The sequence below is a fragment of the Thalassophryne amazonica genome, chromosome 10 (assembly GCF_902500255.1).
Source record: "Thalassophryne amazonica chromosome 10, fThaAma1.1, whole genome shotgun sequence".
Classification (NCBI taxonomy): domain Eukaryota; kingdom Metazoa; phylum Chordata; class Actinopteri; order Batrachoidiformes; family Batrachoididae; genus Thalassophryne; species Thalassophryne amazonica.
The window spans coordinates 73587341-73601367 of NC_047112.1; the positions used below are offsets into that span (position 1 = coordinate 73587341).

Here is a 14027-nt window from a genome sequence, read left to right on the forward strand (position 1 = left end):
TGGGGGGGGGGATCAAATCAAAAACTCTTAACTCAATGAGTAGTACCATCTCACTAGAATAACTAACATTAAGGTGGTGGTGAGGGACAAACTTTACAACATTAAGATAACATTTAGGCCCTGAAAAGGAATGCATGTGTATTAATGAGGCATCAGTAGCAGAGCTTTAAATTAATAAAAGCACTTTTCTGAACCTTAAATTACTTGTGAAGGTGTGTCGTTCCAATAAGAAGGCCCCAGGTTCAAGTCCACCCGTGCCCATTCTTCATCTGTATATCTGCAGTTGTATCCTGTGTAAACTGTTATCCAGCTCTGGAAATGTGGGCACCTTCTTGGCTTTTTCCAGTTACTGGGTGTCTTCAACACTGAGGCAGGTGAGCATTCGATCAAGCCTAGAAAAACAGTGTGCTAAATGCTGTAGTGCATTCCTTGACAATGCACACGGTCAACCTCATCTGTCTCCTTAACCCATTTTGCACCATTGGTAACACTGTTGCCGAAGTGTATCACCGTCATTTCTACTCACAAAAAACAAAACAAAACAAAAAAAAAACTCAAAGGTACTAAAGCAACTTTTTCCACTTATTTAAAAAAAAAAAAATCTGGCATGAACTGGTTAAGGAAGTTTGTGTTTGACAGTCATCTCTTATGGTATCTGACACTCTTTCAAGAGAGCTAGTAACAAACCTATCCAGTCATCTCAAAGCAACAGTTAGTGTCCCAAGTCTCACAATCACACCAGTAAACGAGAAGGAAGCAAAAAAGACACTCAAGACTTGGTCCTTCATTCTCCTGCAGAACAGGATAGATATTAAAATCACACTGACAGGCAGTCCTTTCAGGAGCAAGCACTGAATCAACCAAAGAATATTTTTATATTAATTTCTTAATCACTGTTAAGATCTGACCTTAAAATATACACACACAATGAGAAATTGAGTGGTAGCACCCAAACATTTTTATTTTAATATCAGTTCATTTTTGCATGAGCATACTGCAGATCAGTAGTTTTCAAACTGGCAACTTGGAAAATATTTTCTCTTCAGTTAAAATCCACTAAATGTAAAGTGTATAATAATAATAATAATAATAATGTGAAGCACTGATGGTAATTCCAGGATTGCACATAGAACAAAATCTTTTGTGTAAAATTTAGTATGGCTACATGACCAACAGCACAAAAAAAAAAAAAAAAAAAACTCATTTGTTATATTTCAGGTGCAAACTCTACTTGTGTCATGTAAGGTAATCTGAAAAATGGCGAGGGACCTTCACAATAAATACTGGATTATGTTAAAAAAAAAAACTGTCACTTGTGGCACAAAATAAAATAAACCATATATTAAGGTGGATCCAAACCATGGAGGAAAGTTATGTACACTTAAACTGTGCACAGGAGTGCACTGGGCAATTTTATTCTGTGAGAAATTAAAGTACCTATAAAAACAATAAACTGTACACATCTTTCTGCTTTCTTTGCCAAAGTGTCACAACATACAAGTCAGGAGATTAAAAAAGAGAAGCGTTCCAAATCCTCTACCTTTGGATTCCTTTTTCTGGTGTGAAGAGGTGAATCAGGCAGACCAAGCTTATCAATGGTTCCGTGCTTTTCCACTTCCTCCCTCGAAGCAGCAGCACTCCATTTCCTTGCCCTTCCACTGCTGAGATTCCTGATCAAGGTGGGAGCAACAGGACGAGCAGAAACACATAGATCTTAACTCCTGAATGTGAATTGAGCGCTTGTGGTCAGACGCACTCGGCACTCTACCCGGTGGCAGGGAGTGCTCACCACTTTTGATATACAGCAGCCTAGGAGCTATTAAAAACAAAAGTACATAGTGTGAGATGGACGTCATTTTCCTAGGAGTTATCTGTGAAGTTCTCATTGCTGGCTGAACTTGAAGATTGGGGGGTGGAAGATGATGAAGAGGTTGAGGAGGAAGAAGGGGAGGCAAAGTTCATCCCTGATAGTTCTGGAGGGTTTGTTGCTGTGTTCTGTCCACTCAAGCTTTTCCTGCACACAGGGCACGTGTCATGCTAGGGTTTAAAAACAAAAAAAAGTGAGATTGTATTATTGTAAACACTGACATTCTCCTAACTTTGCCATGAGTGAACATGCAAGAGGGAGAAAGTGTTGTGGCTGATGTTCAATACCTGTTCCAGCCACGGAACTATGCAATCATTGTGGAACATGTGATTGCATGGAAGCTGCCTCACACTTTCTCCAACACTGTAATCTTCTTTACACACTGGGCATTCCAGTCCTGAGGCTGAAAGACAGAACAGGGGGAAAAGATATTTATTAACATTGCCCAGTCATGTTATTTTCAAAATCCCCAACCCTATTTTTTGGCATTTTACATGAATACAACTTTCAGTTCAGTATGCGTCTACCTGTACTGTGAACACAAAACTCTACAGATGGACAGTAAGTGTCTTACTGGAGAAAAAGTTGTGTTTTATATATTAACCCATTTCAAATTTAATATTCGCAAATGATTTAATGGCACCAATACAAATAAGGGAAAAGGTCTTTAAAAAAAAAAAAAAACATGTCTTCATTAATATCATTAAACTATATCTAAAGTTCTCAGGCAGCACAGCATTGCCACACATACTTTTCAAAGCAGAAGGCATATAGACAAAATGTTTTAACAGCTTTAACAGTCACTTTCATAAAATTAGCCATTTATAATGTACTAGTATTGGGCTGGAAATGTGACCTGGATCTTTGACTGATCCTAAAAAATAATAATAATAATAATAATAATAAAAAATCATGTGATGCCTTCTTCCACAGGACCAATGTACCTGCCACAATTGATCAAATTGTTTGGATTTTTTTCAGTTATTTTGCAAAAATACATGGTAACAGTTGGTAGGCCATCACAAGAGAATATGCCTCTGGCTTACTGCTTAGGACAGAATTACTTTGTAACTCCTAGACCATCAACCATATCCTGTCCAAGATCAATGGTGATCTCAAGCATTAACAGGAGAAGCCAAAAGAAACTAAGTTAAACAAGAGCAATCGGAGATTGCTGCCATCCGCCAACGGCTGACGAGAACTCAAAATAAAAGATATGTGATTCACCTGGATCCGGATTCCACAACACAATACAATAATTGTATACTGATCCAAAATGGTCCGACTGATCAAGATGTTGCAATCTGATATTTAATTCACAAAATGAAACAAAACAGTGTCTTCCTGATCTTGATTTTACACTGTGATGTCGTATCCGTAAAGTAGTTTTGATGTAATCCTTGAACGTCCACAAAGTGAAATCCGGATCCAAATCACTTCCAAAAGTTAATGGAGTCTTCCATGGCCTAATATCTATCTGTGGTGAAAATGCCGTCAAAATCCATGCAGTAGTTTTGACGTAATCCTGCTAACAGACAGACAAATAAATATGCTGATGATTTTATCATGTCCTTGGCAGATGTAACAAGTTTGTGGCCTAAAGACAGAGGCTTTGGAAATGAAAGAAACCAACAAGCTCATTTGATGCTGTTGTCTAGAGCTGCAATATGGTTAAAATTGAACCAAGTATCAGTTCAGTATCACAACATTATGCCTGTTTATATGTTGAAAAATGATCCTGGTCAGTAATCTTCAGCCACATCATAATTAACAGTTGCATAGAAACACAAATAAAATTGTTTGTTTTTTTTGTTGTTTTTTAGTAAACTGTGGGTCTGGATCAGTATCAGAAGACAAAAATTTGGGTGACTGCATCTCTTCAAAATAAATAAATACTCTAAGCACGGAACCCACCTGACTGACAAACAGCTACAAATCTAATTTGGAGCATTAACATGATATACTGCAAACAGTCACACTGACTGTGGGCTTACTCATGATTTAAATAAAACAGTTTTCTTCTGTTCCTGTTGAATATTCTTCCAGTGAAAGATCTACGGCGCAGTTCAGTTTTTGTGTGAGACATCTGTTTCATATTTGCATGTCAGTTTCCAAGGATGAGTTTTGTTTTCTTCAGTTTGCCCCAATGATGACAAGCTGATAGGATTTAAGATGTCAAAGATTTATGCCACCACCTAAATATATTGAAGTAAATAAAGTTGTATCTGTGATACACAACACTTCCAGAAACTTCACAGCTCTTAGCTACACTAGTTAATTCCGCAAACATCTTTTAACCAAAACAGCTTTCTACCAAAGTAGTCATCCCTGCCTGTAGTCATTATTTAAGTAATTTAAGAGGCTTAGAATTAGACATTGATTTAGTTTCCATGCTGTTAAATACTGATTAAGTGGTCGTACAAATGTACAAACTGCATGAAGTCCAGATCCTCCCCCATTATTTCAGACAGTTCCCCATTGACCAGCTTTCAAGTTAACTTCATGACCAGTGATGTCATGCTACTGGTCTGAAGTCATGTAGGTCCATGGGAGGGGCGCCTCCAGTCAGCGGGAAACAATGGACTTCTTCAAACATCATTGGAACCCTTTGCTGCTCTAAGGACATCCAAAATATCTCACACAACACCCCACAGAGCTATTCTGCACAATACCTACGCAGTCTTCCTGAGATATGATCTGGTCCTGGACTGTTATTTGTCTTAATTTCTGAAGTACTGCCTTGACATCCTGAACATCAAGCATTTACTTTTACATTAAAGAGCTCCATTTGTGTTTTGATGCTAAAATGATTTGGGAAACAACAGTTATCAGCAGTCGCAGTATGTGCACAGTATGGTGGCACAGAGTTTAACACACTTGCCTCCAATTAAAAGGGTTGCAGTCCAAAATGCACATACACACTAATATATATATATTTTCTGCTGGACTTGCATCCAGAAGGTCATCTGGTGTAAAAATTGAGGTGAATCAACATGCAGACCATAATAAATTTGCTGTGGCAGCCCCAAAGTAACAGGAGAAGCCAAAATAAATTAGTTTTGCAGTAACATTATACATTCTGCTAAAAGCTTGTGCATCCCTGTCGTCATTTTTCCTGTTGAAAGTGTACCTTCTAAAAATTTTCAAGTCTGGTACTACCTTAATTTGGCTTTATCTTACACTTAGTGTGTTCTAACAGATGAATGACTTAAAAATGGGCATTAACAGTGTGGCCAGTGGGTCACTCCGCTGCTTGCAGAACTATGTAAAGGAGAAAGCAAACAAGTGGTTTACATGACTGCTGGATGTAAAAGACATTTGGGTGAATTCAACACATCAACGTGTGCGGGGATTTGGCCCAAGAGCATGTACAGAGGCATTCTGTGGTAAGAAAAACATGGTAAAATTCAATGACAACCCTCTACAGCGGAGCTCTTCAACTCATTCCAGAAAGGGCCGAAAGGGTGATGGTTCTCTTTGCAACCACCCTCTCCACCAGGTGATTTCAATGATTAACATCACTTTGAACAGATGGAATTAGTCAATCAGCAAAATCACCTGCTGGAGCGGGTAGTTGCAAAGAGAACCTGCACCCCTCGGCCCTTTCTGGAATGAGTTGAAGAGCTCTGCTCGACAGATTAGGTGACACTGACTTGCGTCAACAACAATACAAAAAAACCCCCATATTCTTATTTTGCTACTTACCAACATGTTCATCGATAATTTGTACTGTAGGAAGACTTTTTATTTTATCCCTGTCAGCAGGTGGGGGTCCTGTGTTCTCAAACTGGTTTAGTAACTGTAATTGAAGTGAGCAAATGTTACTTTTAAGGAAAGAAAGCTATCTACAAGTGTATACATGCTTATTCAGACAATATACAAAATACATAAATTCAAAAGTTAAAACTAGGGAAAGAAAAAACAAAAAAAACAATTAAGGGTTACCTGTGTTATAATTGCATCTAGTCCATTAGCACCCCAGGCGTAATCCATAGGATTTGAGTGAAGAACACCCCTTAAAAAAATAAATATATCAGAACAAACTGAAAAACAAACAGATTGCTGTATTTTGTGGTCTGGTTGATTAAAGTTCTGTTCCACAGACTCACCAGTGTCCAACACCAATGTTTGGCATCGCGGTAGGTGCAATTATTCCATTCACAAGTTGTTGAATAATTCTAACGCGAAACACACACACAAAAAAAAAAAAACAAACAAAAAGAAACCACAGCTTTGACCCAAGCATACTGTGAACAACAAATTAAAGTTAATGTGTCATCACCAAAGAAATTTCTGACAGAAGTCAACAACTGAAGAACTTCTTACCCTTCTAAAGTGGGAACTCCATCATGTCTGCCTGGTTGTCGTCTCGAGCCGTGACGACTTCTAGGTTGCCTGGAACCATATCTTTGCTGTGATGCAGTTTCCCTTTCCCGGCGATTTTCAGCATCGCGATTGTCCTCTGTTCCCAGACCAGCCCCAAATTCAAAGCCGTCATCAAAGACACCCAGGGCAAACTGACCATAGCCCGAAGGGAAGGTAAATAAGTGCTGGTCTGCATTCTGCAAAGAGGAAAGAAGTGTCACAAACGAGGACAAGTGTTGTAATCGTGACAAAGCTATTAACCCTCTGGGGTCCGAGGGCTTTTTTTGGACAGTTCACTCGCCTGGCATAAATATTTTATTATTGCTGTTAACAGCTCTCCCTGCATCCCACAATCAAGTTTTATGTCTCTTTTTTTCAGGACAACCTGTACTTTCAAAATATATATGCTATAGTTGTGTTTTATAAGTATAATAAAGGTTTACAATCAGAAATAAGAAAGGAAAAAGTAAAGTGGAAAATAAATTTCCACACACATTTATTCAAAACATACAGCAAACTATAATAAACAACTGTTTTGACACTTTATAAAGGTAATTTGGGCTCTTGTGTGAAAGACTGTACAACAAAAAGGTTCGAACAATAAACACAAATGCACATTTTGAACAATATACAAAATGGTCTATGCATTTTGTTTGTCTTCATCTCAAAGCAATTTCTGTCTGCTATTACACATAGGCCCCATCAAATGTCTACTATAAAGCTGAATGTGTGTTTGTTCTCTCCTGCTCTGAAAGCAACATTCACACTTCGAGGCTCATTCAGTTTGAGGAGTGGCCCCTCCCCCCTCGCTCCATTGATATGGTAAACAGTGCTTTACGCCGGAGCGAGAGAGCTTGCCACAGGCTTATCCAGTAACATTCACAGGAAAACTAGTCGAGCAATCCTGATACACACTGTTTGAGCACATGAGATTGTATGAGAGGCTCTCCGTCTGCTCACTTTCACTGTGCGTAATGGCGCATTGGAGCAGCCAGGGGGCTATTCAAACAGGCCAACTAGTAACACATCACTCCTAAAAACAATCTTTGGTGTGTCACATGAGGTGAATCTGCCCTACGATTGGATTTTGGAAAACCATGTGACAGTGAACCAATTCCGATTGGACTCACATTGCTCATGTCATCCCACAGCTTCTATGAGGAGTACAAAGATGGTGGATGGTGGCTCGAATGTCCGGAGTTAACTTTTCAGCCAAAAAAAAAAAAGTTTCTATTTCATATCATTAAAAAGGTATTTATAATTTAGTAAAGCTTGGTCTCAGCATCGTATATGACAGCGTTGGCCCCACAGGGTTAAAGTCAGTCTCAAGTATATGTAGTCTATAAAACAACATTGTTTCGTTTACGAGTCAAATTTCACTGCACTTTAAATATGAATGCATATAGACTTATTTCTTTCTTAACTCAGAAAGCAAAAGTGGAAAACTCCAGATGATTTCCAGGATATTACATTTATCCAGCTTAACCTTAGTGTCACTGGCAAACAATTTTAGGAAACTCTGGCAATATTGTGCAACAGTACAGGAGTACAGACAGAAGTGTGTGGTGGAGACAGCTGAATAAAGATGAAGTTAGTAACCTCAAGTTGTTGCTGGTTCTGGTGTCCAATGGAGATGGTAGACATGGAGCCATTATCTGCACTGAACAGGGGACAAATATTTTACAAGTTATATCTAAACATACTGTTTTCATGAAGTCATTCATTTTAATATAATTAAATGTACTACTTGTAGAAAGAGAGGACAGAACTGTTCACAGCATCTCAACTGACTCATTTATGTCCTTGATCCTCGGGCCTATTTTTAGGTTCATCTGTTCACTCTGAACAAAAACAATTTTAATCAGTGTGGTATTTATTTTGAACATTAAAACCGTTACAGGCTAAACAGCTATACAATGTGGGCACACAGGGCAAGCTAAAACATCACAATAAAACACTTCTTCGCGCCACTCAGGCTAAAATGTCAGGAAGCATGGAGCACATCTACAGAGGGACACATGCACTTATTTATTATATATAACTGTTATATACCTCAGCATTCTTAAGTCCTTACAAGTCTAACGTTGATGAGCAGCACATTCTTGTTGGTTACAAAGTGAGCGGTGAAGTGTTCTTACAAATTCATGGGTGAATAGTTACATCATCTTGATTGTACAGATGAGACATATGTAATGATGTCTGTCCATATTTATTTGAACTGTAAATTACTGACCCACTTCCCCTCAAGGCGCATTTTTTTGACAGGTGCAACTTAAATACTCCTGAAAATACAGTATATATGGAATCCTTCCCCCTGGATGTTATAAAACCTAAATATTAAGATGCACATTATGCAATAGAATTAAATGCTACACCCATGCAAAGGAAAGTGACAATTATTCAGAAAAAATGTAATATATTTTTCCACATTTCATTGCCCATATTTAGGGGCAGTCGGTCTGTTCTGTGTCAGCCTGATCCCATCAGATCTCAGAAGCTAAGCAGTGTAGGATCTGGTTAGTACTTGGATGGGAGTCCTCTTCAGAACACCAGCCACTGTGTGTGTTTCTCCAGGTAAACCTGGAATTACGCCAGGAAGGGCATCCGGTGTAAAACTTGTGCCAAATACCAATGCGGATCTGGCTGTATCCGTTGTGGTGACCCCGATCAAAAACAGGAGCGATCAAAAACAGGAGCAGCCAAAAGGTCAACGACAACAACATTGCCCGTACTTAGGGGTGCACATTACATTCCACTGCATATTGTATACCAGCAAATACATGAACCATCACAGGATTTATAATCGTCATCAACATTCAACTTGTATGGAACTTAGAGGAAAGCCACGGTGGGAACAGGAAGGAACCCTGAAATAAGTAGCTGCCTTTCTACAGAGCCTGCCTAGGGACCTGGTGGTTAATTTTTTTTGGCCCAGATTATTGCGTTCCCCCACAATACATTTGCATTCCCACACAACAGTTTTACATTTTTTATTTTAAATTTTCTTTACATTTATGTTGCGTTTACATGTTGGTGGTAGGAAAAAGGAAAAAAAAAAAAAAAAGGGGGGGGGGGGGAAACTTAATACCGGTTGTGTCAGCAGAATTTCTGTTGTCTGCAGCAACAGACTGCAGGTGACATCCAGGACAACTATTCAACAAAGTTTTACAGTTTTGCACAGAGTTCTATTAAAACAGGAGGCACTGGATCTGAAGGCAGTTTAAAAATTACCTTTGTGAGGTTACAGATTAATTCCTCTTGAAGTGTGGCAAATCCCAGTGCAGTGTACCGTTTCATACGGAGGGACCGTACAATGACCTCTCATAAAACGAAATAGCTGTACTTTGTACAAAATGCAATGGAAAAATGATATTTGTAAGAAAACAAAACTAAGATTGAGGCTTATCTGAAGTTAAATTTGTCTCGGAAACAGTGGTCCCTTTGTGCTCAGATTAGATCTGGTAGTCTTCCTCTGGCAGTGGAAGTGAGCAAGTAAGGGTCTCTCTGAACCGGAGAGAGTTTGTATTTTTTTGTGACCTTGATGTTGTGGAAGATGAGTATCATTTTGTTCTTTACTGTCCTTTGTATTCTGATTTAAGACTGTTTATTTCAGTGTGTGCAAAAAAATAATGTAGATGTGTTTTGGTTTTCTGAGGAGAAAATCTTGAGTTGGATTTTTGAAAAAGAAACATTTGCTTTTGCTGTTTTTGTTTGTATTGTAAAGCCTGGGAAATGAGGCAACAGGTGTTGTACCCAGTTGTATCTTGAAATTGTGCAACTTGTGACATGTATGTGGTTTTGTATATGGAGTGTCTTATAAGTCCATGCGGGCTGGGCACCAGTGGTGCATGACACTTTAAAAAAAATAAAAAATTAAACAAAAATCAATCACTCAATGTACTCATTAACAAATACTTTACCAATGGGATATACCACAGAAATAAAAAAGGTACTTTATAAGATGTAGATTTCAACATGATGTCACATTTTGTAGAAAATCAGATGAGTATGCACACCTTCTTTCTTCTAATAGTTCCTCAATAAACCCAGATTCACATCTTGGACATGTATAGTCCTGTAAAAAACAGAAGAGAAGAGAAAAATCAAAAAGACATGTTGAACTACTTTTGAAACGTCAACTTTGAAAGGAAAAAGACAACTTGATTATACACAGATTACATTTTAATCTTAAGTATTTGAAGTGCAAAGCATGTTAGACATTAGTGACTGCACACATCTTGTGTGATACAGACGCACAGGCCTAAGTCAACACAATTGTATTTTATGTTTATTTGTACAGACAGAAAAAGGCACAAGGACAGAGACAACCCATAAAGAATGTCAACCCTGATAAAGTGCCTTTGATCTGCATAAACACAGGCTTGCACACCTGCAACATCCAGAAATGAAGTCACCGGAAGTGTCGCTACAGCCATCCAAGAACATCCTGTATCCTAATTGTGTGGACGAAACCCAAGCAAACACTGAGAACAGGCAAAACCCCACACACAACTGGATTTTGGTGGGGAAAAGAAAAGAAAAAAAACCACTTCCTTTCTGTGATAGTTTGCAAATTCTAAATCAGCAGGGGGGAACATCTTGAATGTCCTTCTTCTCACATTTGTTGGAAGTTGAATTTTGTTCATAGTAAGATATAAAGAAGAAATCACTCCTTACAGTTCCTTCTGTCAGTGAATTAAAACAAAAACATGTGCGCCAAGATAGTTCCCCAGCCAGTAATGTGCACCTTGCCATTCAAGTGTGGGTTGATCACTCTGGGAAATAAATTACAAGATATTCAGTGAAGCATGTATTTTTACACCAGACTGTAGTGGTTCTTAACCCAGTCCTCAAGTAGCACCTAACCTACACATTTTCCATCTCTCCCTGCTCTGCCACAAGCCAATTACATTTAAATTGATTACCTTTAACCCCTTCTAAGCCTGTATATCCCATCGATGGGAAATGTCACTTATTTGTGAGATACTGACAAGCCAAAATGAGGTGGGTGGTAGGGGGGTTAAATTGATTGTAGGTGAGTGGGTGTGTGAATGTGTTCAAAAATATAAAAGCCAAGATGATGGGTTGCGTAAGTAATGGGCCCCTTTGGTATACCTGTAAATAATCAGTTTTATTGCCAGTTTACTTCACACAAGTCAGGGGTTGGATACATGAACATTACCCAGTCACGGAATGTGTCTTGGACTTTATTTACAGTAGTTATGAAGAAATACAAACAGTAAGGCAATCTGTGGTAAATCTGTATGGAGTAGACAGTTCTCAAAAACGAGTGACTGTGAAAGAAGGAGAAGAGTGAGGAAAGCCACCAAGACAACCCAGAAGAAGTTTTTTATGTGGCGGTGATTGGAGAAGTTGTGCACAGTGCAAGCTTTGCATTTTTATCCCCAGTTATACAGCTTCATGATGAAGTGGTGTAGAGGATTTTCATTAAAAAAGAGCTGGCAGTTTAGCTACAAACTGCCAGAAAGTACATCTGAGATGCAAGCCTAGATTTGATCCATTTTGGTGAAAGACAATCGTTCTTCGCTCTACTCCATTATGAAGCTAAGAGTGGTGATTCTAATCAATTTTCAGGTTGTTTCCAATACAAAAAAAAAAAAAACTACTTCCATGGTGTGTGGGAACCCTACACCCTACACACGTATAATAACCCTGGGTTATTATACGTTATTGGTGTTTTAACTAACAGCTTGCGAGACTAATCAGCCTCAATGACACAGTACAGACTGTTAGAACTGATTTTTTTTCCCCCCAATTAAACAGCTGTATTGTCTTTGTTATAGAAACACGGTTAACGCTTTGAGTGTTAACGGGTGACACAGGGTAGCTAAAACTGTTAGCAAGCTAACTGGTGGACGCACTATTAAAACAGCGACACTGCTGTTGTTCTTCATTTTCCCGTCTAACAATCGTTCCATTGTTCTTTCCTGGCACTTACGGGTAACTGCGGGCGAATCTCAGCCGAACATCTGTGGCAGAAGAACCGGCTGGTCCATGGAGGAGCTTCCGCCATGTTTAACTATTAAACAGGCAGAACAGAGGCGCAGGAGTTACGAGTCGTCCAGAGGGACAAAATTCATCCCCAGAAGCACTCGACGACCACGCGCTTAAATAGACACAACATAACAAAATGCAAAATTACTTTATATCATATATATAGAGTGGGGCACATATTGTAAAATAAGAGGTGTAACATGTAACTGTTTGTAGAACAATATTCTAACATTCAATATAAATGTAAATGTAAAAGTAAATATTAAGCATTAATGATAAACAATCAATCAATCAATTTATTTATATAGCGCCAAATCACAACAACAGTTGCCCCAAGGCGTTTTATATTGCAAGGCAAAAGCCATACAATAATTACAGAAAAACCCCAACGGTCAAAAGACCCCCTGTGAGCAAGCACTTGGCAACAGTGAGAAGGAAAAACTCCCTTTTAACAGGAAGAAACCTCCAGCAGAACCAGGCTTAGGGAGGGGCAGTCTTCTGCTGGGACTGGTTGGGGCTGAGGGAGAGAACCAGGAAAAAGACATGCTGTGGAAGACAGCAGAGATCAATCACTAATGATTAAATGCAGAGTGGTGCATACAGAGCAAAAAGAGAAAGAAACACTCAGTGCATCATGGGAACCCCCCAGCAGTCTAAGTCTATAGCAGCATAACTAAGGGATGGTTCAGGGTCACCTGATCCAGACCTAACTATAAGCTTTAGCAAAAAGGAAAGTTTTAAGCCTAATCTTAAAAGCAGAGAGGGTGTCTGTCTCCCTGATCTGAATTGGGAGCTGGTTCCACAGGAGAGGAGCCTGAAAGCTGAAGGCTCTGCCTCCCATTCTACTCTTACAAACCCTAGGAACTACAAGTAAGCCTGCAGTCTGAGAGCGAAGCGCTCTATTGGGGTGATATGGTACTAAGAGGTCCCTAAGATAAGATGGGACCTGATTATTCAAAACCTTATAAGTAAGAAGAAGAATTTTGAATTCTGTTCTAGAATTAACAGGAAGCCAATAAAGAGAAGCCAATATGGGTGAGATATGCTCTCTCCTTCTAGTCCCCGTCAGTACTCTAGCTGCAGCATTTTGAATTAACTGAAGGCTTTTCAGGGAACTTTTAGGACAACCTGATAATAATGAATTACAATAGTCCAGCCTAGAGGAAATAAATGCATGAATTAGTTTTTCAGCATCACTCTGAGACAAGACCTTTCTAATTTTAGAGATATTGCGGAAATGTAAAAAAGCAGTCCTACATATTTGCTTAATATGCGCATTGAAGGCCATATCCTGATCAAAAATGACTCCAAGATTTCTCACAGTATTACTAGAGGTCAGGGTAATGCCATCCAGAGTAAGGATCTGGTTAGACACCATGTTTCTAAGATTTGTGGGGCCAAGTACAATAACTTCAGTTTAATCTGAATTTAAAAGCAGGAAATTAGAAGTCATCCATGTCTTTATGTCTGTAAGACATTCCTGCAGTTTAACTAATTGGTGTGTGTCCTCTGGCTTCATGGATAGATAAAGCTGGGTATCATCTGCATAACAATGAAAATTTAAGCAATGCTGTCTAATAATACTGCCTAAGGGAAGCATGTATAAAGTGAATAAAATTGGTCCTAGCACAGAACCTTGTGGAACTCCATAATTAACCTTAGTCTGTGAAGAAGATTCCCCATTTACATGAACAAATTGTAATCTATTAGATAAATATGATTCAAACCACTGCAGCGCAGTGCCTTTAATACCTATGGCATGCTCTAATCTCTGTAATAA

At 38.8% G+C, this 14027-nt stretch overlaps 1 protein-coding gene across 2 annotated transcripts; it reads right to left on the minus strand.

The window, feature by feature from the left end:
• Positions 1-932: 932 nt before the first annotated feature.
• rnf126 (ring finger protein 126) lies at positions 933-12325 on the minus strand. 2 transcript variants are annotated; one of them, XM_034180269.1, is made up of 9 exons: positions 12192-12325; positions 10249-10307; positions 7832-7892; positions 6194-6429; positions 5977-6045; positions 5813-5882; positions 5573-5666; positions 2155-2270; positions 933-2037 (listed from the first exon to the last, which is right to left on the minus strand). In XM_034180269.1, the coding sequence occupies exons 1-9, from the start codon at positions 12264-12266 to the stop codon at positions 1861-1863; spliced, it is 957 nt and encodes a 318-aa protein (XP_034036160.1). In that variant the 5' UTR covers positions 12267-12325; the 3' UTR covers positions 933-1860. The 2 variants fall into 2 exon arrangements, with proteins under 2 accessions (XP_034036160.1, XP_034036161.1); XM_034180270.1 differs by having other exon boundaries at positions 7832-7887; positions 12192-12262.
• Positions 12326-14027: the final 1702 nt, after the last annotated feature.

Coding starts and splice junctions, on each gene's coding strand:
- rnf126 (XM_034180269.1), bottom strand. CDS start 12,266: ATGGCGGAAGCTCCTCCATGGACCAGCCGGTTCTTCTGCCACAGATGT. Junction 7,893..10,248: donor GAACTATTAGAAGAAAGAAG/GTGTGCATACTC, acceptor TCCCCTGTTCAG/TGCAGATAATGGCTCCATGT. Junction 6,046..6,193: donor GGAGTTCCCACTTTAGAAGG/GTAAGAAGTTCT, acceptor GTTTCGCGTTAG/AATTATTCAACAACTTGTGA.